At 47.9% G+C, this 22,008-nt stretch overlaps 1 protein-coding gene across 7 annotated transcripts in view; it reads right to left on the bottom strand.

Annotated features, from left to right (window-relative positions):
• TSPAN9 (tetraspanin 9) overlaps positions 1 to 22,008 on the bottom strand; it is a 197,818-nt gene that overhangs the window by 157,983 nt on the left and 17,827 nt on the right. The window contains exon 3 of one of the 7 annotated variants that reach the window (XM_087855548.1): positions 13,897 to 14,481. The exons of the other annotated variants lie outside the window; for them this stretch is intronic. Within the exon in view, the coding sequence (XP_087711674.1) occupies positions 13,897 to 13,921 (25 nt within the window). The 5' untranslated portion in view covers positions 13,922 to 14,481. The remainder of the gene's footprint in view (positions 1 to 13,896; positions 14,482 to 22,008) is intronic. 7 annotated transcript variants of the gene reach the window in all.

The following is a 22,008-nucleotide window of genomic DNA, read 5'->3' as shown; positions in this document are numbered from 1 at the left end:
GCTCGGCCGGCGGAGACGAGGCCAAAGGATGGCTCCAGAGAGGCAGATCTGAACACCAGGGCTGCCCAGCCATCAGAGGGAGTGCTCACCACTGGACACATCCAAGCAGAAGCTAGCGACTGGGCTGGAATCCAGTGCGAGCCATGCGTGAGCAGGAGAAGCCTGAGGACCCTTCCTCCTCTTTGAGTCTATCATTCCCTTACGACGGTAACACGCAGTGAGGACGGGGTGACCGCAGGAAGGGCAGGCTCGGTCGACTGGTTTTGTCCCATCCTCTTGTATGTTCAGCACTTCACACATGACCTCGTTTTGTCTTCCCCATAACCATGTAGAGGAACTGTGCTATGCTTGCCACACAGGAGGTGCCTAGAAAAGATCTGTGGAATGAGAGGTGAAGGCATGCATGGACCCCTCTTACCAAGGACAAAACTGAGGCCTGCAGAGACTAAGCGCCTTGCCAACGTCATGCACCTGGGCAGCAGCACAGCCAGGCTGTGCCCTGCATTCTGAGCCCCAGGGCCTGTGTCCTGCCTGACGTACTGCCCTGTTCGCTCGGGCAGCTGCCTTGGTCTTCGGAGACCTGTTAGAGTCAGCAGGCCGTGGCCAAACGCAGCGAGCACGTTGCTAACGGCCATTGGGCTTTGCTGTTCAAATACGCTCCAAGCAGTGTGCACTGCTCTTACCAAAGAAAATAACAAAACGTATCCAGATGTCCAATTCAGCCCATCATCTCACAACCAAAGGTGTGGCCATTGAAGAACCGAGAGCTCAATCAAAAAGACAAGCAGTAGAGGAGGCTCCCACACTGCTCGCTGGGGTGCAAGATGGCGCAGCTGCTTTGGAGAACAGTCTGGCAGCTCCTTAAGAGGCTCAACACGCAGTTACCGTGTGACCACGTCTAGCAATTCCACCTCTAGGTATTTGCCCCAGAGAAATGAAAACGCACGTTCACACAAAAAACTGCACAAACGTTCAGAGCTGCATTGGTCATAACAATCTAAAAGGTGGAAACAACTCAAATGCCTGTCAACTGAGGAATGAATGAACACAGACAACCAAAATGTGGTATGTCCATGCAATGGACTATTATTCAGACTTAAAAAGAAATGCTCACACATGCTACAACAAGGATGAACCTTGAAAATGCCATGCCAAGGGCAAAAGCAGTCATAAAAGACCACCTATGATAGGATTCCATTTATATGAAATGTCCAGACTAGACAAATTTATAGAGGCAAAAAAGCATGTTAGTGGGGCGGTCTGGGGGGATGGGAATGACTGTCAGGGGGCATGGGGCTCCTCTGACGGGATGAAATGCTCTCAAATGCATAGTGATGAGAGTCACACAGCTGAGAATATGCTAAAAACCACTGAATTGTTCACTTTAAATGGGTGACTTTTACGGTATGTAAATTATATCTTAATAAAGTAGCTCTTAAAAGAAGAATCAATTGGCTATCTTCTATTTTCTATTTTCACAGATCACAGGGAATCTGACAAGGGATAGAGATTATGGAGTAAATCAAGGGAAGGCAGCAGCTCATAAACTCATTGCCTCTTACCCTGTCCAAGATGCCACCTACTTGTTCAACAAATACTTACTGAGAACCCACTATAAGTCATGCCCTGCTCTACATCAGAGGTCAATAAACTACTGGCTGCAGGCCAAATCCAGGCCACTGCCTATACAGCCTGCAAACTACGATGGTTTTTCCATGTTTATAAGGTTGGAAAAAATCAAAAGCAGAATAATATTTCACATGTGGAAATTACATGAAATTCCAATTTTGGTGTCCATAAATAAATTTTACTGGAACCCAGCCACACTCATTCGTGTATACATTGTCTATGGCCACTTCTGTGCTGCAAGGGCAGAGCTGAGTAGCTACAAAAGAGACAGTCTGCAAAGCCTAAAATATTTATTATCAGGTCCTTTACAGATAAAATTTGCCAACTCCTGTGCCAGATGTTAGAGATGCAGGGGAGGAAAAGGGATGGGCAACAGAAGCCCGGGTCCCTGTCTCCTGGAGTTCATGGCCCAGGGAGAAAGACAATCAGGGTCTGAGAACCACAGAGGTAAGTATACAGTTATCAACGGAGAGGAAGGGGCGCCTGGGTGGCTCAGTCAGTTAAGCATCTGCCTTCAGCTCAGGTCATGGTCCCAGGGTCCTGGGATCAAGTCCCACATTGGGCTCCCCGCTCAGTGGGGAACCTGCTTCTCCTTCTCCTTCTGTGCCCCTCTCCCTCTCTCTCGCTCTCTCTCTCGTGCTCACTCTCCCTCTCTCTCTCAAATAAATAAAATATTTTTTAATAAAAAATAAAATAAAATAAAATAAATGGAGAGGTATGATCTGAAGGAAGGAACCTACAGAGCCATGAGAACCCAGAACAAGGGGACTGACCAGGGATCAAAGAAGGCTTCTCCACAGGCAGACTTGACAGACCTCTGAAAGAACAGATGGGAGCCACATGTGCAAAGGCCCTGGGGCAGGGGAGCATGTGGCCTGGTGAAGGGCTCAAAGAAGGCCACTAGGGCCGCAGTACAGAGTTGAGAGCAGTCCTTGCAGAGCAGCGGTACTCCCAAGCCTGCACTCCCCTGGAGACTGTGGGAAGGGGAACCACCCAAGAGTGGTGACTACCTACAGTCCCTTTTCCCGATGATCTAAGTAAACATGGGTGGCAGTACTAATCAACAGAAAAATATTTCTTGATCATCTATGAAAGTGCCCCTCACTTTCTTTATCCAGTATCATACAGGACACAAAATAGGAAAAAGAGGCAATCTGGGACTTCAAACAGGAAACAGGGCATCAAGGAAACAAGCCCAATCCTCCGCTTGGCGACTCATAGTTGCACCCGCCGTCCCCAATACCAGCAATGTGCTTCCTGAGATACCACAGAGGACTGCTCCCTGGACTCCTCCACAACGTCTCTAGATCCCTGTCTGAGAGGGGCTCTCCCCGCCTCCTGATGCAAGTAAGGCTCCCCCTGCCGCCCTCCCACAGGCTCCAGGCGCTGCCTGGGCCCCAGCCGTGCTTTGTTTTCACCACCGCACTCGACTCTGCCTGTTACACAAGTGTTTGTTCACTGACCCGCCCTGACACGAGAAGACAAGCTTTATGAGGGCAGGAACTGGGTTGTTTCACCGCTGTGTTCCCAGTACTGAGACCCGACATAGAGTCAGCTCCCAGATCAGTGTCTGTGGAGTAAGTGCGAACACAAACACTTAAACACTAAAGGGTCCACGTCCTTGATTTGTGACCTTTGGCAAGTTATTTCTTTCTGGCTCTGTCTCCTCATTTGAAAAATAAAAATAATAAACGTACCTACTTTGTAAGTAAATAAGGTAATGCGCATAAATGCTGATCATTACTGTTGTCATTGCCATCTTGTTAACGTTATGGGTTTATTTTGTGTCACCTGTTAACAGAGGTGTTTTAAATACGTATCCCATTTAATGCTCATGTAAACCCCATGAGATAGCTTTCGTTACAAATTCCCTTTGGGAAGAGGGGGAAACTAAAGCTCAGGGACACCAGGTAAGCTGTCCAAGGTCACACGGTGAGTAAGCAACAGAATTAACATGCAACCCGGCACCATCCAGCTCCACGGTCTATGCTCTTTCCTTTCTGCCCAACTAGAGACTAAACAACAAAGGCCGCAGCGGACAGGGAGTCCGGCCTAGCCTGGAGCAGCTGAGGACTGTTCATGAAGGAGGCGAGCTCAGATTCCGCTCTGAAGGACTGAAAGGATTCAGATGAGCACATGGGCAGATGAAAGGCATTCTACGTCAAAAAAAAAAAAAAAAAAAAAAAAAAGGGAGGTAGGGCCAGTTCTTTTCCACAAGAGACCTATGCTGTCATGAACCAAGAAGGAGAGGACAGTAGTGGAGTCACAGGACTGGCACTTGGGAACCTTCGAGGCATCTGGTCCAGCCCCTTGCTTTACAGAGCAAGACGCCAAGGTCCAAGGTGGGAGAGTGACCTTGAAAGGTTGCAAAAGCTATAGCTCGTATCTCTGCTCGTTGGTGCCCAGGCTCACATTCTAAACGAGATGCATTCTTATTCTTCCTCGTTTAATTCCCCTCCAAAAATTATACACGTAACACATGCTCACCACAGCCAGAGAAAAGAAACCAGGATGAGGGAGAAGTCCACCGTGTCCCCACCACTAGCCATAAACTCTGCTAAACAGTTTTATATTTAACAGGTGTAGAGTTACATTAAGTGGTTTGCGTTTCAGAACAGTTTGAACTGGGGTGAATTGTAGTTCTGTTTCCGTTTTTGTTTCCAAGTCTCTTTGCAATTCATTGATTTGTTCCCTCACTCGTTGGGTCAGCGACTGCGGAGGCTCTCGTGTGTGACTCACATGGGTCCAGGTGCTGGGGGTTCTGCAAGGAGCATACGTCATACATAAGACAATGATCCATCACTCCTCTCCCACAAAGGCGGAAGAAACACACCAGCCAGCATGTGGAAAAACAACACAGAAGGGCAACCGCACACACCAGCTACATCTCGGCCACAGCTCTCAGGGAGAACACATGTGTTGACCTGTGCTGCCCCCATGCCTCACTGAAACAAGAGTGAAGAGACTTTTGAAGGCACGAACCCAAACCCACAATTTCAAAAGACAGCAGAAGGGGAGATGATAGCCACATGATTTTAGAGACTGGAGGGCACAAGAACAAGTGCTAATTAACTTAAGAAACCTGGGAGCACTGAATCCTACAGCACTAGCACCCCACAACCCCCAGAAGACTTAGGGACTGGGAGCACCAGGGAGGCCCAAACAGAATACAGACTCCAGAAATGGACCCTCGACTCTATGGTCAACTAATCTTCAACAAAGCAGGAAAAAACTTCCAGTGGAAAAAAGACAGTCTCTTCAATAAATGGTGCTGGGAAAATTGGACAGCTATACACAGAAGACTGAAACTAGACCACTCTCTCACACCATACACAAAGATAAACTCCAAATGGATGAAAGACCTTGATGTGAGACAGGAATCCATCAAAATCATAGAGGAGAACATAGGCTGTAACCTCTTCAACATAGGCCACAGTAACCTCTTCGACAAAGGCCACAGCAACCTCTTTCATGGCACGTCTCCAAAGGCAAGGGAAACAAAAGCAAAAATGAACTTTTGGGACTTCATCAAGATAAAAAGCTTCTGCACAGCAAAGGAAACAGTCAACAAAACAAAGAGGCAGCCCACAGAATGGGAGAAGATATTTGCGAATGACACACAGATAAAAGGCTGGTATCCAAGATCTATAAAGAACTTCTCAAGCTCGATACCCAAAAAACAAAGAATCAAATCAAACAATGGGCAGAAGATATGAACAGACACTTTTCCAACGAAGACATACAAATGGCTAATAGACACGTGAAAAATGTTCAACATCATTAGCCATCAGGGAAATTCAAATCAAAACCACATTGAGATACCACCTCATGCCAGTTAGAATGGCAACACTGACAAGGCAGAAAACAACAAATGCTGGAGAGGATGTGGAGAAAGGGGAACCCTCTTACACTGTTGGTGGGAATGCAAGTTGGTACAGCCACTCTGGAAAACAGTGTGGAGGTCCCTTAAAAAGTTAAAAATAGAGCTACCCTATGACCCAGCCATTGCACTACTGGGTATTTACCCCAAAGATACAGACGTAGTGAAGAGAAGGGCCATATGCACCCCAGTGTTCATAGCAGCATTGTCCACAATAGCCAAACTGTGGAAGGAGCTGAGATGCCCATTGACAAATGGATAAAGAAGATGTGATCCATATATACAATGGAATATTACTCAGCCATCAGAAAGAATGATCACCCAACATTTGCATCAACATGGATGGGACTGGAGGAGATTATGCTAAGTGAAATAAGTCAAGCAGAGAAAGACAATTATCGTATGGTTTCACTCATTTGTGGAACATAAGGAATAGCAGGGAGATCGGTAGGAGAAGGAAGGGAAAAATGAAGGGCAGGAAACAGAGGGGGAAATGAACCATGAGCAACTATGACTCCGGGAAACAATCTGAGGGTTTCAGAGGGGAGGGGGGTGGGGGGATGGGCTAGCCCAGTGATGGGTAGTAAGGAGGGCACATATTGCATGAGCACTGGGTGTTATACGCAAACAGTGAATCATGGAACATTACACCAAAAACTACTGATGTACTATATGGTCACTAACATATCATAATAAATTTAAAAAAACAAAAACAAAAAACAAGTTGGCCTGAGAAAGAGTCCCCAGCCCCTGACCTCCTCCCCCACTTCTCTCAGGCACATCGGTGTCCCTCCCCACCCCAGGGGTTTATTCATTGGAGGGGGCAAAATGGAAGGTCTGCGGACTGCAGAAACTGAGCCCAGGGAAATGCTGGGCGCCAACTGGAAATGGCTAAGTTGAAGTACAGAAGACTGAAATCCCTGCCTTCTTCCCCAGTGGGTTCCTGGACACAGGGGGTCAGCCTTAGACTTTCCAGGTAGACTAGTAGAAGATTCTCCTCTAGGGAATCTTAACAGCTCAAGAGAAAACACCCAAGATACTACCTTACCGGTTCCTAAGTGAACCAGACCTACCAGGTCACCCTACATGAGGCCGAGTCCACAAGGCCCCCCACATACAAACACTCAGAACGACATGCCCCACACAGATGTAAGCAGACTACCAAGGGCCACTAGACTTCTGGAGAAAGCCCGTCACAGGAAAGACAGAGGAAAAGCACGCACACACACACACACACACACACACACACACACACACTTTCCAGGCAATGGTAAGGGAGAATCCTTCCCTCCAAAATATAACAATCATTAACAGCATCAGAGAAATAAGAGGTGAGACCGCACCATGAAACCAAAACAGGATGCTATTTCTTAAAAAAAGATATCTTTAAAAAAAGATATATTTACAAAACATAAGAACTCTTAAAAATTAAAAATATGCTAATTAACATGAAAGCCCCAATATAAGCCCAGATGATAAAGCTGAAGAAATCTCCCAGAAAGGGGTGAGAGTAGGAAAGAGAAAGAGAATAAATTACAGGACTGATTCAGGAGATTCAGAAGCTCCAGAGGAAAGAAGAAAGAGAATTGCAGGAGGAAATCATCAAAGAACTAATTCCAGAAAGTTTCCCAGAACTGGATGATGTGTTTCAAGACTGAAAGGTTCCTGAGTGCCCCAGATGAATGTGTATCTGCACACAGGCATGTCACCTGTGATGTTCTGCAACGCCAGGCAAAGAAGACTTTCACACAGGGTGCAAGTGACTCCAGAAAGAAAAATCCTTTGTTACCAACAAAGGATCAAAATGGGAATGGCACTGGGACTCCCAGGTGGCTCAGTTGGTTGACTCTTGGTTTCAGCTCAGGTCATGATCTCAGAGTCATGGGATCCGTCTCTGCACTCAGTAGGGAGTCTGCTTGAGATTCTCTGTCCCTCTCCTTCTGCCCCTCCCTCTTGCCCCCCCCCGCCCCGCTCACTCACATGCTCCCCTCCCCCCCAATAAATAAAATCTTTTTTAAAAATGGGAATGGCATTAAACTTTTGGACAGTAACCCTGGAACTGAAAAGAAAATTAAGCAACGTTTTGCACACACAAAAATCCCTGGCCTAGAATTTCTATACCAAACCAAACATCAATAAAGCGTGAGTACAGAATGAACGGCTTTTCAGATCTGTAAGGCCAACAAACATTTACAGAGCACCTCTTACGTGGTCCACTGCATTTCCTGTATAAAGGGCAAATTCTTCGCTGTCTATCCCATTAGGCTCTCAGCTAGAGACTGTCTGGTTCCTCTGGAAAGCTTCAGCACAAGGTGCCACAGGGTTACATACGAAAGGCACCCCCAGCAATGGGGAGGCAGGGGACACTCAGTGGAGGGAAGGGACATCTACAACGGACCCTCAAGGCAAAGGGAAGGGTGTACAGCAATGTTGTTTCAGGCAGCAGGAATGTGTACGAAGACATGGGGCCCCATCATGAACCATCAATTTGCTGACCACAGACAAAAGTCCTGGCCAATAGGGGAGACACAAGTCAGGGACAAATGAACCCATGCCCAAGTAGCATCAGTGATATTACCAGGTATCTGGGTTTGTTTTAGTCCTCTTTTCTGGAACCAGATGATATATAAATTAATAAAATACAACCAATCCGAGCATGAAGAACAGGGACACGGAGGCAGGAGGCTGGCTCTGGGTATGGCCTAGGTCCCCAGAGCATCCGGCAGCCTGACAGGGCACAGACCACCAGGAAGCCAGTGCCCTAACAGAAAGGAGAAGCTGGACCTAACAACAAGCATGCAGAGGGCCCGGAGGAAGGGTACCTGGCATCTGGGGGCTAGGCAGGGGCACAGAGGGTCTCTGTACTTGGGGCGTGTCTCCTCACCCCCACCTGTGAAAGCCAGAGCTTTCAGGATCAGAAAGGTCCCAGGGGGCCGGGAGACTAGAAAGAAGGCCCAGTCACCTGGTTGGTCAGCCAAACCCGCTGGGAATGCAATCCAAGTTTCCAGGCCACCTCCCACCCTTTACAGCCCTGCCTGGCCGCCCTTGGGTCTTCATGTAGATTTTCACTTTATGGATCCTGAGGGCAGGAGGACCGGCCAAAGCCGAGGAACGTCTGGCCCCTCCCCCACTCTGACTCGAATTGATGGAGGCAGCTTTCTAGATAGAGCCCCCAGGCTGGGCGCCCCCTCCCCCACCCGCACGGCAGGAGGCGGCTGGGCCCGAGTCTCACTGGATTCTCATAGCCCCGTGACGATGTTGTGTTCCACAGCCATGGCATGTCAGTGGCAGTGAGGTTTCTGAAATAGAAACAAAGTCAGGGGCCTGTTTGCTTTGCGTCTGTGGCTGGTAACCCGCTGGGATCTGAGCAGCCAAGAAGGAGCCTTTCCTTCCCAAAATGGTCCTTTTCTACCCTGTGGAACAATGCGCCCTCCCTCCTGGGGCCACCGCTGAGGTCTGGCGCTGCGGGTGGTGTATATTCAAGGTGGGGGGGTGTATCCTGCTCCAGCTCCAGAACCAGGGCCCAGGCTGACGCTGTGCTGCCTCCTCCAATACCTCTTTTTAAGAATCTCTCTCCCTTTGCACCACCAGGGCCACACAGCTCCTTGAGACCACACGCTAGGTAAGGGCAGGAAGTCCCAGGTCAGCCCCACCTCTCACAAATTCAGACACCAAAGCCCACGGTAAAGGTAAAAGGAACAACCCCCAAGTCCAGAGGCCCCAGTTTCCCACCTCAGCTTAGCTCTTCCCTCCCTGCCCCACTCCAGGCAAGCTGCACCCAAGCCTGGGCCCGGACCTCTGGGTTCCCTCCCTCACTCCACCCCAGCCTCACTTCCTGACCCCAGTTTTCCACCCTGCAGCACTTCTTTTTATTATAAAGTAAGTTCAACCCCCAATGTGGGGCTCGAACTCACGTGCCTGAGATCAAGAGTCCATGCTCTAAGGACTGAGCCAGCTGGCGCCCCAGCACTTTTTTTTTTAAAGACAGGGAAAAATCTTCCCACTTCCTTAGGGAGCAATAAATAAGAGGATTATGGAAGTGACATTCTGAAAGTGATCTAAGCTACTTGGAAGAAAAGGGAGGGATAAAATACAGGGCACTTTGGCCCAGGCTTCACTCAGAAAGAGAGGGAGGCTCTGGCTCCAGGGACAGGAAGCCCATCTGCAGTGGCCTCCCGCCCACCTGCCTCAGAGCGCTGACCCCCAGTCGGTAGCAAAAATTTCAGGTCTCTAAGTACAGGGCTTGTCTCATATGCCAAACACAAAGACACAGGGCCCTCTCGGGCCCTGAGAGGCTGCTGTCTCAAGACAGGGCACAAATTCCACTCCCCAAGCTGCCTTCCCTCATCTGGAAGCAATTTGCCCCGGCCTCCGCCTGGGAAGAGTTCAAGGAGAGAGAGCCTGCCCCTCCCCCCTCTTCTGGGTGGCCCGCTGAACACCTGAAAGGAGCCGAAGAATGGGCACAGGGTCAGCCTGACCGCCACACCCAGACGTTTGTTCGCCATCATCCCAAACAATCCGTCCCTTCGCCACTGAAAACTGGACACCAGTCAAGAACATAAACTTTGAATCAGACTGTCCTAAACTGATAGCTGGCTCTACCAGCTGAGTCTGGGTTTCCTCCGAAGGAAGACGGAGATAGAGTTGTCGGGAGGATTGAACGCGACTGAAATAAGCACGTATTACTGTTGCTACTGCCACTGCATACTCTCAGCCGATTCTCAACGTAGCAGCCTGTGGTCCTTTTGAAATGCAAGGCAAGTCTGTCTTTCCTTGATCAAATTCCCCCACTGGCTCCCACCTTGCCACCATACAAGCTAAAGTCCTCAAAAAGCCTTTCAAGGCGCTATGCAATCTGAGTACTATAACCTTTCCCTTGCTCACTTCACTCCAGCTGTACAGGCTTGAACAAGCCTCACACATTCCTACCTCAGGGCCTTTGCACATCCTGTTCCTTCTGCCATGGGATGCACCTCCCCCAGATATCTTCAGGACGGGCTCCATCGCCTTCTTCCATCTCTGCTGAAATTCACTTCCTCGGTAAGGCCCTCCCTATGTACCCTGGTTTAAGCCATAATCCCTGACCCCTGCCCTCTCCTCCACCACCTTCCCTATTTCACTCTTCTCCATAGCATTTGTCACCACCCAACATAATATAGAGCTTAAATTATGTGCTTGTTGTCTACTTCCTGCACCAAAGCTCTTGAGGACAGGGATTTTCCTTCACTTCTGCAGCCCCAGAGCCAGAACAGTGCCTGGCACAGAGGAGCCCCTCAGACATCTGTGGGATGAGCAAGTCTCAGAACACTCAGGGTGAGGAAGCCAAGGCCAGATTGGAATCACAAGTCCTCAGCCCCCACTTACAAGCTGTCAGTCCTCTGGGGCTCAGTGGCCTCCTCTGAAAAAAAAAAAAACCAAACAAACAATTCTCATTCTAGCCACTTCTCAAGGTCATTGTCAGGGGGAATGACAGTAAGATGATGCCTGGGAATATGCCTTGGTGCTTTCATAGTGGGGCACCCTACAGAAATGAAAGACCCCAAAATGCTTTTCCAGCAGCATCCCCCAGGCCAACTTTCAGTACCAGAGCAGGAGACTGACACAGAGAGGGGTGCACACACAGTTCCTGCCCCCAGGAACCAGCTAAGTCAGGTCTGAGGTCCTCAGACAGGCGGGGAGCAGCAGGTACTACTCCCCACTAAACCCCTGGTGCCCAGGACCTACTTACACATGGTAGGCGCTCAACAGATGACCAGAAGAAGCAAAAAGGAGCAAATCCCATCCTGATAACCACAAAGAGACCAGAAAGATCACCAATATAAACACCCCGAATAAAAAATTCGTTGACTTCAGCATGCAGACAACAGCTACCATGCATGACCCTGACAAAAATAGTGAATGTATTTTTATTATCTTCACATCAAGGGCAAGTGTGTTCTAAGGCAGACACTAGGGGATTGGTGCAGAAGGCCACGGGGAGGGTGAACAAGTCCCGGAAACCTCGTTTCAGTGAATGCATTCAAGAATTAGGCCAAAATACTACCCATCATGACAGAACGCACTCTGTCAATATTAGCTATAATTATATCATTGTTTTTATTATTGTCTTGGCAGCCCTCCAACAGAACAAGCAGGCGGCAGGGAGACCAAACACTTAAGTTTCCCATCTAACAGCGAGGGGTCTGGGCGTGCTCCTTCCCCGCTGCACATCTGCCCCCCCCCTCCCTGAGATGGCACAGGGCAGGTGCTGCCTAGTCCAGCCGCGTGAAAGCTGGGCCTCCTTCCTCTGGGATGCTTTCATTCAGTTGTCAGTGCCTACTTTGTGCCAACTGCTGTCTCCGTGCTGGACGTATACAGCAAACACAGAGAGCTATGTGCCTTCTCTCCTGGAGCTCCCCTTCCGGTGGCCGCTGACCCTGTGAGCCCAGATACCATTGGGCTCCAGCCCGCCAGGCAGATCAGTTTCCAGATAACGTTCCCTTTGCTCCGATGGGAGAAAGCACTCTCCATTTGCAAGGGCTGCTGTGCTTTTGCTGACCAAGAGGCTAAACCCACACCATTCAGGACAGTGAAAGCTGCTCTGGGATCAGGAGCCTCGAACATCAGTCATGCAGATGAGCCCACCCCCCAGCTCCCCAGTGGAGCCACTCTTCTTCCCATTTGCTGAGGAAGACACAAGGCTTCTCCATGTCAAACGTGTCTGACCAAGGCTAAGAGGATCTGAGAACCCAAGTCCAAGTTCAAGAGTACGCCTCATATCCATGAGCATGTGCGGCTCAGCGAGCTGAAGGAAGAGGAGCAGCACAGCGGGAGGGACGTGCTGGGGAGCTCAAGGCCACTTGGGGTCAGGCCAGGGCACTGGGCGGCCAGGACAACTGCTCGTCTCAGGCCTGCTTCCTGTAAAGCCCTTGCCTCAAAGCCTCCCGAGCTGTGACTTACCCCCTAGGCACAGCTGACTGCTGCAGAAACAACGAGGGGGTCAGGAGGCACCATGGACTCCCTAGCACACAACCAAGACGCGCCAATCACCTGACAAAGGCTCCTTCCACCAAGAGGTTGGACAACAGCTTCAGGGAAGTGGAAGATGGGGCCCTTGGCTTTTGGTCCCTTCTGAGTCAGCCCTCTACACTCCCCTCCAGCCACTGAACTGCAGACTCACCCTTCCTTCCTGGGCTGGAATCTTACTTGGAGCTCCCTAGAGGCCACCTTGAAAATAGGAAAAGGCAGGTGCTTGAAGATTCTCTTGAGAAATCTTTCAAACACCACTTCTACAAGGGCCTCCAGAGTGGGCAAGATATACCATCCTAGACCAGTGGAGTGACACTTCCCCAGGAGCTTTCGGTCCAGGAAGGAGAGAGGCCCCACAGAGGAAGAGACACAATCTCAGAGAAGCAAGTCAATGAACAGGTCAAGAGTGGCCAGGACAGTTCAGAGTGACACTCACAAGCACTGAGAATGGCTGCGGCAAGGTGGCCAGACTTTGCTGTGCGGGCAGGTGGGGGAACAATGGCCTAACCAGAGTCATCCGCTGTCTCAAAGGCACTGTGTCTCCAGACACAGAAGACAATGGGACAAAGCACTGACATAAGGAACCAGCCCATCGATGGGGTGCCAGGCAGGCTGAAATCAAAACGAAGGAGATAAGCACAGACAGTGAGCAGCTAATCCACAAGGCCATGAGAAGGAGTCCACTTTAGGCAAGGATGAAGGAGTGTAAGGAGTTTCACCAAACAGTAGTAAAGAGCACGTATTCAGGGGTGTGTGTGTGTGTGTGTGTGTGTGTGTGTGTGTGTCGGGGACTGGGAGTTGCGAGAAGGGATGAATCACGGGGTTCAAGGGAGAAGTAAGATTTAGAATCACTGAGTGCATCTTAGAGATGATCTCACACAACATTAGATTTAATCTTATAATCCCAAACACAAAATCCCTGGTTAATAAATATCAGTTTTTGCTTAAATCCCAGAAGTGATGAAGAGCTCACGACCTCCCAAGATAGCCCATTCATCTGCTGGATGGCTCTAGAAAGTTCTTTCTGGAACTAGATCCAAATCCGATCTCTTGGAATCCCCTCACTCATGGGTCCCAGGTTTGGCCCCCTGAAACCACAGGATATGATACATTTAAGCCCTCTTCTTCCATATCCATCCTGCACACATTAGAAAGTGATTATTGTGTCCCCCTTAACACTCCATAAAAACAATTTCCAGACAAGACAAACTTTCCCAAACCTTTCATCCAATTCCCATGTGGTGTAGTTTCCGGCATCTTAAGTCACCCTTATCTGGATGAATTCAGATCTGCCAGAGTCCCAACCAGAATGAACAAAACCCAATGCTACAGATGTGGTATAAACTCCACAAAGAACAGAGAGGGTCTGAACTCCATACCTACTCTTCTTCTTAGCAACCACATGGCATGGTTAGCGTACAGCTTCTTTCATTTTTCATTTGTTCATTCAGTCAACGAACACAGGCCACCTACTAGATGCCAGGCACTGGACTAGGCACAAGGGAAATACTATATTCTCTTTGATAACAAAACCAAAAAAAATGCCATCTCATCTTTGTGTTCCAGGAGAGAGCCTGCTTTGATAACAAACAAGCCTAGACAAAATTATGAGGAAAAGAAAATGCTGCTTGTAGGGTGTTGTAGGAATGCTGACTAGAGATATCTTCTCCAGTGGGGAAGGAAGTGATGCCTCAGGTGAGTCCTCCAATAACGCTGGACTTCAGTTTACCGCCATGAAGTAATGGACTGGCTCTACCCTCCCACTTTAAACAGCTAGAAAACCGAACAGGACACATGGAACAACTCCTTCAGATGTGGGACAACAGGCATCACAGGATTGTAATCCTTGAGAAGAAGGAACCAAAAGACTGAGTCCTCCGACTGCCCAGCTGACGGCCTGGAGGTGGCTTGCACACAGCTGCACAGGAGGAGGAATCCAAATGGAGTCCAGCGGTCTCACCAAGCTGAGGAGACAGAAATCAGAGTTCACAGAGCTAGAATTTAAGATGGAACAGTAGAGGGGAGGGGCTGCACAGAGAGGGTGCTCTAGAGATACGCAGAGGAGTCCCCTTGACTAATCCACACATGTGGAGTGAAGCTCCACAAGACTGGGGAGAGAATCAGTGGAAAGCAGTAAGCCAAATGATTTGGAGAGCACACACAGGGCCAGAAAGCGGTCACACACCCCCTTCGAGAGTGGAGAGCCCCCACTACACCCAGGGAACTGGGCAGAGTCCTCAGAGGGGTGGTGCCTTAATAGTGAAGCTCAACTAGCCCTAGACTAAAGGTTGCTCTAGAACCACCCTAACAAAGCTTAACGACAAGCCTCGAATATTAAGTTGATCCCAAGCAACTTAAATGCATGCCAGAATAAAGTCCAATACTATTTAAAGAAATAAAACAAAATCCAGCAACATTAAATTCACAGTGTCTGGCATCCAACTGAAAATTAGCAGGCATTCACAAGTTGGTACAGCCACTTTGGAAAACAGTGTGGAGGTCCCTCAAAAAGTTAAAAATAGAGCTACCCTATGACCCAGCAATTGCACTGCTGGGCATTTACCCCAAAGATACAGATGTAGTGAAAAGAAGGGCCATATGCACCCCAATGTTCATAGCAGCATTGTCCACAATAGCCAAACTATGGAAGGAGCCGAGATGCCCTTCAACAGACGAATGGATAAAGAAGATGTGGTCCATATATACACTGGAATATTAGCCATCAGAAAGGATGATTACCTAACATTTGCATCAACATGGATGGAACTGAAGGAGATTATGCTAAGTGAAATAAGTCAAACAGAGAAAGACAATTATCATATGGTTTCACTTATTTATGGAACATAAGGAATAGCAGGGAAGACATTAGGAGAAGGAAGGGAAAAATGAAGCGGGGGAATCATAGGGGGAGATGAACCATGAGAGACTATGGACTCTGGGAAACAAACTGAGGGTTTCAGAGGGGAGGGGGATAGGGGGATGGGTTAACCCAGTGAAGGGTATTAAGGAGGGCACGTATTGCATGGAGCACTTGGTGTTACAGACAAACAATGAACCATGGAACACTACATCAAAAGCTAATGATGTACTGTATGGTGACTAACATAACATATAAAAAAAAAGAAAATTAGCAGGCATTCTAAGAAACAGAAAAATATGACCCATAACCAGGAGAAAAATCAGTTAACAGAAGAGACCCCAAAATGACAGAGATGACAAAACTAGTAGATGAGGGTAAAAAAATAGATTGTAAGTATGTTACATACTTAGAGGGAAACATACACATGATGAGAAGAGATATGAAAGATATAAAAAAGACTCAAATCTAACTTCTAGAGATGAAGAAGATAGTATCTGAAATGAAAAAGACACTGGATGGAAGCAATTAACATCAGATTAGACACGGCAGAAGAAAATAGCATTGTACTTGAAGACGTAACAATAGAAACGATCTCAAATAAAGCACACAAAGATAAAAGACTGAAAAAGATTAATAGAGCATCAGGAACTTGTAGGACAATATCCAAGAGGCTAATGTACAAGTAACTGAAATTCTAGAAAGAGAAAAGAGTGGGGGAGCAGAAAAATGCTCGAAAAAATAATGGCTGAACAAATTTTCCAACTTGCTAAAACAATGCAGATAAGAGAAAACACAATGCAGGACAGTAGGGGCATTTCAGGCAAGTAGACCATGCATGGTGAGGAGAGGGAGGAGAGCCTACAGGTAATTTGGCATTACAGAAACAAAAGGGGCAAAGTGGCTCCAAGTGGGAAGCAGTAAGGCCAGCCAGGGGCAGGTGCCGGCTCTGAACCCTCGGACCTCATCTCGTAGGCCAAGGGATGATCACCTCATCCTGGACAAGGGCAACTGATTTTTTAAATCTAATGTCAGACTTTACAGTTTTCCTAAGCAGGAGTGCCCAGAGAACAGAAGAGAGGTTTGAGGCCCACCTGTGACATCTTGAGGCTTCAGCCACCACCCCCCCAACATGGGGCTGACCAGCTGAGATGCCCACTCTCGGACCCTATATGGAACAAAGAGCAGAGGTACAAAAACATCCCACCCGTCGGAGAAAGTTCTTCCTCCCTGCAACCCCTGGAATCAGATAATTCTTAAGCCAGAAAGGACCTCAGGGATCAGAGATTCTTCATTTTACAGATTAAAAAAAAAAAAAAATCTAAGGCCTAGAGCAGTAATGTGGTTGGTCCAGGACAAGCCAGGCTTCCTGCCTCCTAGCAGACTGCTCCATCCACTGACCCGCTCTGCCTGTTACAGCCCCGACCGCCCCTCCGGAAGCATGAACTGCTCTGGACGATGCTAGTGAGTGTGTGAATGTCTACACACAGTCACCTTCACATGTCCGCTCCAGCTCCCTCAGGGCAATGGCACATTCCTGGCATCACCGAGCTCCTGAGCCTCTATTGAGTCGATGCTCAGGACGCATCTCCCTCTCATATACTGAGCAAAAGTGACTCTGGGCCGGACTCCAGGGAAGGGAGGAAGACGCAAGCCTCCCTGAGGATCCGAGGCCACAGCTGCCCCCAAGCCTGCCTACGTCTGAGAAGGACAGAGAAACAGAAAGAGGCAGTCCGAGATCCAGAGAGCTAGACCCACTGACCAGCCAGTGGGAGCTCCCAGGAGACACCCCCTCAACAAGAGCCAGGGATGGTCTAGTGGGAGGAGGGACATTCCTCTGGCCTCTAAATCCTGCTCATATCAGATTGGCCCTGAGCCATGCACTGGGATTGCCCCCTCCTCCTTCCCAGGGGAGGAAAAGGAAATTGTCTTAACTCTCCTTCTCTCCCCCTCTCCATAGCAGCACCCTCCCTCAGCCCCACCTTCCTTGTGGGCTCTGGGTTGGGCGGCATCTCTTCACAGAGGTTAAGAATGAACAAATTCTTGAGCTATTCCTGGAGCCTCGATTTTTATCATCCTTCCATTCTGGTCAATTCTGAGAGGCCAGCGGCCCGGAATGCCAGAGAGATCTGAGCCCGGCCCACCAAACCCAAAATAACCCCACACGTGCCTCTCAAGTCCCCACGGATCTGGCCATTTGGGGTGCATGTTTTCCTACAAAGCTGCCCCCAGACACCGCGAGGTCACCTCACATACAGAGTATTAGGAACTCTGAGATACCCCTGGGTGAACTGAAGAAGATGGGAACAGGTATGAGCGTGTACGGGTAGAATAAAATAGACAGAATCCAGGGTCAGGATCTAGAAAGTCTGGCTCCAGCCTCCTCTGCTCAACTGCCTGAAGACCCTGAGAAAACCAGCCTCAGTTTCCTCAACCGTGAAATTTCCAAGCAGTGGCCTCCTCTCCACCTCCTCTCGGGGAAAAGGCAGCGTAAGTCTCTCGGGCCGAGCCGCAGCCCCTTGAGTATGGAGCTCCTGACCTATGAGTCCTGCCTCCTCCCCAGAGACATTTCAAACCCCTGCGCTTATGAAGACAGACAGTTTTAAATCAAGCAAGTGCTCTCAGTGTCCAGGGAAATGGACTAGATTAGAGATACGTTTCTTTTTCTATCCCGAATGCAGTATTCATTCATTCAAAAAATATTTGAGTGCCCACCTGGTGCCAGACAGCGAGAAAACAGGCAAAGCATCAGTGGAGGGGAAAACCAAGGGCTCCGCTCCCCAGAAGGAATGAAGATCCAGAGACTAGGGGGAGCCCTTAGAAATGTCCCTGCCTATCAGAGAACACCAGCAGAGGCTACGAAGTCCTGAGTCTGCAGGGCCATCATCTCGCAGCACGAACGCTGCCTGGAACCTGGGGAGTGCACAGGGCGGGTGGCTGCAGGGTCTGTGGACACCAGTCCCCTGTATCACTGGGTCTAGGATGTGGCAGCACCTAACGCTTTAGTTCCCGGTGAGGGCCAAAGGAGAAAGGCCCTGCAGTCTAGAGAACCGCTTCCCCTTCTCCTCTGTGCCAGAGTCAGCGTAGGGCTCACCCCGACAAGCCTCGCACACTCCCCCAGCCCAGCCCACAGAGAAAGGGTCAAGCATGTATTTCTGCCGGGGCTGACCACCACTCGTACCACCAGAGCCAGCTGCAGGGAGGGCCCAGGAAACCGGACTGCCAGCCACACCCCAGCACTGAGGACAACTCTGTGGCTTCCCCCACTTGGCCTAAGCAGGTCCTGCAATCAGTATTAGCCTCCCAAAGGCCAGCGCCCCAAAAGTATTCCCAGAGAGAAGAAAATGTGTCTGATTCAGGTCCTCCAACTCCGGGACACTACTCTCCCACCTGCCTCAGGCTTAACTGGAATGTGAGAAGGGGAGTCTCTGTGGAGGGAGAGGCCCTCTCCACCTGACCGTCTGGCCTGCGGTGTCCGGGCCAAGCACAGGCTGGAAGCACCTACCAGCTTGCCCAGCCCTGGGCATGGTGGCACCCTCTGCCAGCTTCCCCATCAGCTGCTAGAGTGCGGCCCCTCTGGGGAAGTCACACACATGCTCCAGATGTGCAGCTGAAGAAGTGTCCTCAGAGCCTGAGGCATCCCCAGGGGACGGCCATCCTTCTACGGGGACGCCTACACTTGCTAAACCACGCAGAGGCATCTGGGTAAGCAGTGAGGAAGGTGAGGGAACATCGTTTTTGTCCCACGTGAGGTGTTAACTATAAAGCAGCGAGACTTCAGCTGGGTCCAGGCACGCCTCTCCTTTGAGCCCTGCAAAGAGCGCTCTGGTTGCGTCTCCAGCCACCTCCTGCCTTCCTGTCTGGCCTCCAGAGCCCGCTCCTGGGTGCCAGGGATGCTGCAGGACCGAGCCTTGGGGTGGGGGTGGGGGGACACACAAAACAGAGGAGACAGTCGGCAGCCAAGAACAGAAAGGGTTAGGGACTCACCTAACCCTACGTCGCCCAAATCAGTCAGCCACTCTCTCTTTTAATAACGCATTGCCCACAATGTATACCCTATTCAAATAGTTTTTTCTTTTTTATTGAATTTTAATTGCGATAGATTATAGTAGTTTCAGGTATACCACATAATCATTCTACATGTGAATACGCTGCAAAATGATCATCACAATAAGTCTATATATCATCTGTCACCACACAAATTTACAGAAATCATTTTTCTTACGATAGGAACTTTTAAGGTTTACTTTCTTAACGACTTTCAATTTTGCAATACGTTATTATTGACTACAGTCCTCGTGCTGTTCATTACATCCCTGTGACTTACTTATTTTATAAGCGGAAGTTTGTACCTCTTGATCGCCTTCCCCCATTTCTCTCAACCCACAAACTCCCCTCTGGCAGCCAATCGTTCTCTGTATCTATGTTCGGTTTGGTTATGTTTTTTGGATTCCAGATATAAGTGAAATCATACAGTATTTCCTTTTTTCTACTTATTTCACTTAGATAATACTCTTGAGGTCCACCCATGTTGTCACAAATGGCGACACTGCATCTTTTCCTTGAGTTGTATTCATTCCATCGTTGTGCCTACACCGCACCTTTACCCGTTCAGCCATCGACGGCCTTTAGCTTGCTTCCATATCTTGGCTATTACAAATTAACGCTGCAATGAACACAGAGGTACACATATCTTTTTAAATGAGTGTCGTTTCCTTTGGATAAATACCCAGAGGTGGAATTGCCGGATCATAGGGCAGTTCTATTTTTAATCTTTTGAGGAACCTCCATACTGTTTTCCAGAGCGGCTGCACCAGCCCTGCACAAGGATTCTCTTTTCTCCACATCCTTGCCAACGCTTGTTATTTTTTGTCTTTTTAATCATTCTAACAGGTGCGAGGTGATATCTTCTTCTGACTTTGACTTGCACTTCCCCAGTGACGAGAGATGTGGAGCACCTTTTCACGTGCCTGTTGGCCATCGGCATGTCTTCTTTGGAGAAATGTCTATTAGCTCCTCTGCCCATTTTTTTAATCAGATTGTTTGTATTTTTGTTATTGGGTTGTAGGAGTTCTTTCTGTATTTTAGGTCATAACTCCTTATCAAAGACATGATTTGCAAATATCTTCTCTCAGGTTGCCCTTGTATTTTGTTGATGGTTTCCCTCACTGTGCAGAAGCTTTTTAGCTTGATGTAGTCCCATTTGTTTATTTTTGCTTTTGTTTCCTTTACTTCTGGATTCAGATACGAAAAGATACCACTAAGATCAATGTCAAGGAGCTTACTACCTATGTTTCCTTCTGGCAGTTTTATGGTTTCCAGTCTCATATTCAAGTCTTCAATCCATTTTGAGCTGATTTTCATGTATGATGTAAGACAGTGGTCCAATTTCATTCTTTTGCATGTGGCTGTCTGGTTTTCCCAACACCTACTGAAGAGACTGTCCTGTCCTTATTGTATGTTCTTGCCTACTTTGTTGTAAATTAAATGATCATATATGCATGGTTTGATTTCTGGGCTCTCTCCTATATTCCACTGATCTCTGTGTCTGTGTTTATGCCAATACCATACTGTTTTGGTTTCCTATAGCCTTGTAATATAGTTTGAATCAGGGAGCGTGATGCCTCCAGCTTTGTTCCTCTTTCTAGGGATTGCTTTGGCTAAATGGGATCTTTTGTGGTTCCATACAAACCTTAGGACTATTTGTTCTATTTCTGTGAAAAAATACCACTGGAATTTTAATAGGGATTGCACTAAATCTGTAGATTGCTTTGGAAAATATGGACATTTTAATAATATGAATTCTTCCAATCTATGAGCACAAAATATCTTTTCATTTATTCATGCCTTCAATTTCTTTCATCAATGTCATAGTTTTCAGTGTACAAGTCTTTCACCTCCTTGGTTAAATTTAATCCTAGATACTTTGTTCTTTCTGATGCAGTATGAAATGGGATTTTTTTCTTAATTTCTCATTCTGATAGTTCATTCTTAGTCTATTAAAAAAACAACAGATTTTTGTATATCCGTTTTGTATCCTGCAACTTTACCAAATTCATATACTAGTTCTAACAGCTTTTTGGTAGAGTCTCTAGGATTTTCTACATATAAATCATGTTGTCCACCAACAGTGACAGTTTTACTTCTTCCTTTCTAATTTAGATGCTTTTTATTACTTTTTCCTGCCCAGCTGCTCCGGCTAGAAGTTCCAACACTATGCTGAATAAAAGTGGCAACAGTAGGCATCCTTTTCTTGTTCCTGATCTTAAGGGACAAGCTTTCGGTTTTATGTCATTGAGTATGATGTCAGCTGTGGGCCTGTCACTTATGGGCTTTATCACGTTGAGGTATGCTACATCTATACCCACTTTGTTGAGAGTTTTTATCACAAACGGATGGTTAATTTGTCAGTGCTTTTTCTGCATCTATTGAAATGATCACATGATTTTCTTTCATTTTAATACGGTGTATGATACTGACTGATTTGAAAATGTTAAAACATCCTTGCGTCCCTTGAATAAATCACACTTGATCATGGCGTATGATGCTTTTAATGTATTGCTAAGTTCAGTTTGCTAATATTTTGCTGAGGAATTTTTCATCTCTGTTCATCAGGGATACTGGCCTATAATTT

The sequence above is a fragment of the Ursus americanus genome, chromosome 25, assembly GCF_024610735.1.
Source record: "Ursus americanus isolate L20-20 chromosome 25, mUrsAme1.1.p, whole genome shotgun sequence".
Classification (NCBI taxonomy): Eukaryota; Metazoa; Chordata; class Mammalia; order Carnivora; family Ursidae; genus Ursus; species Ursus americanus.
Note: the sequence above shows the minus strand (reverse complement) of the source record. Positions and strands in the feature narration are given on the sequence as shown.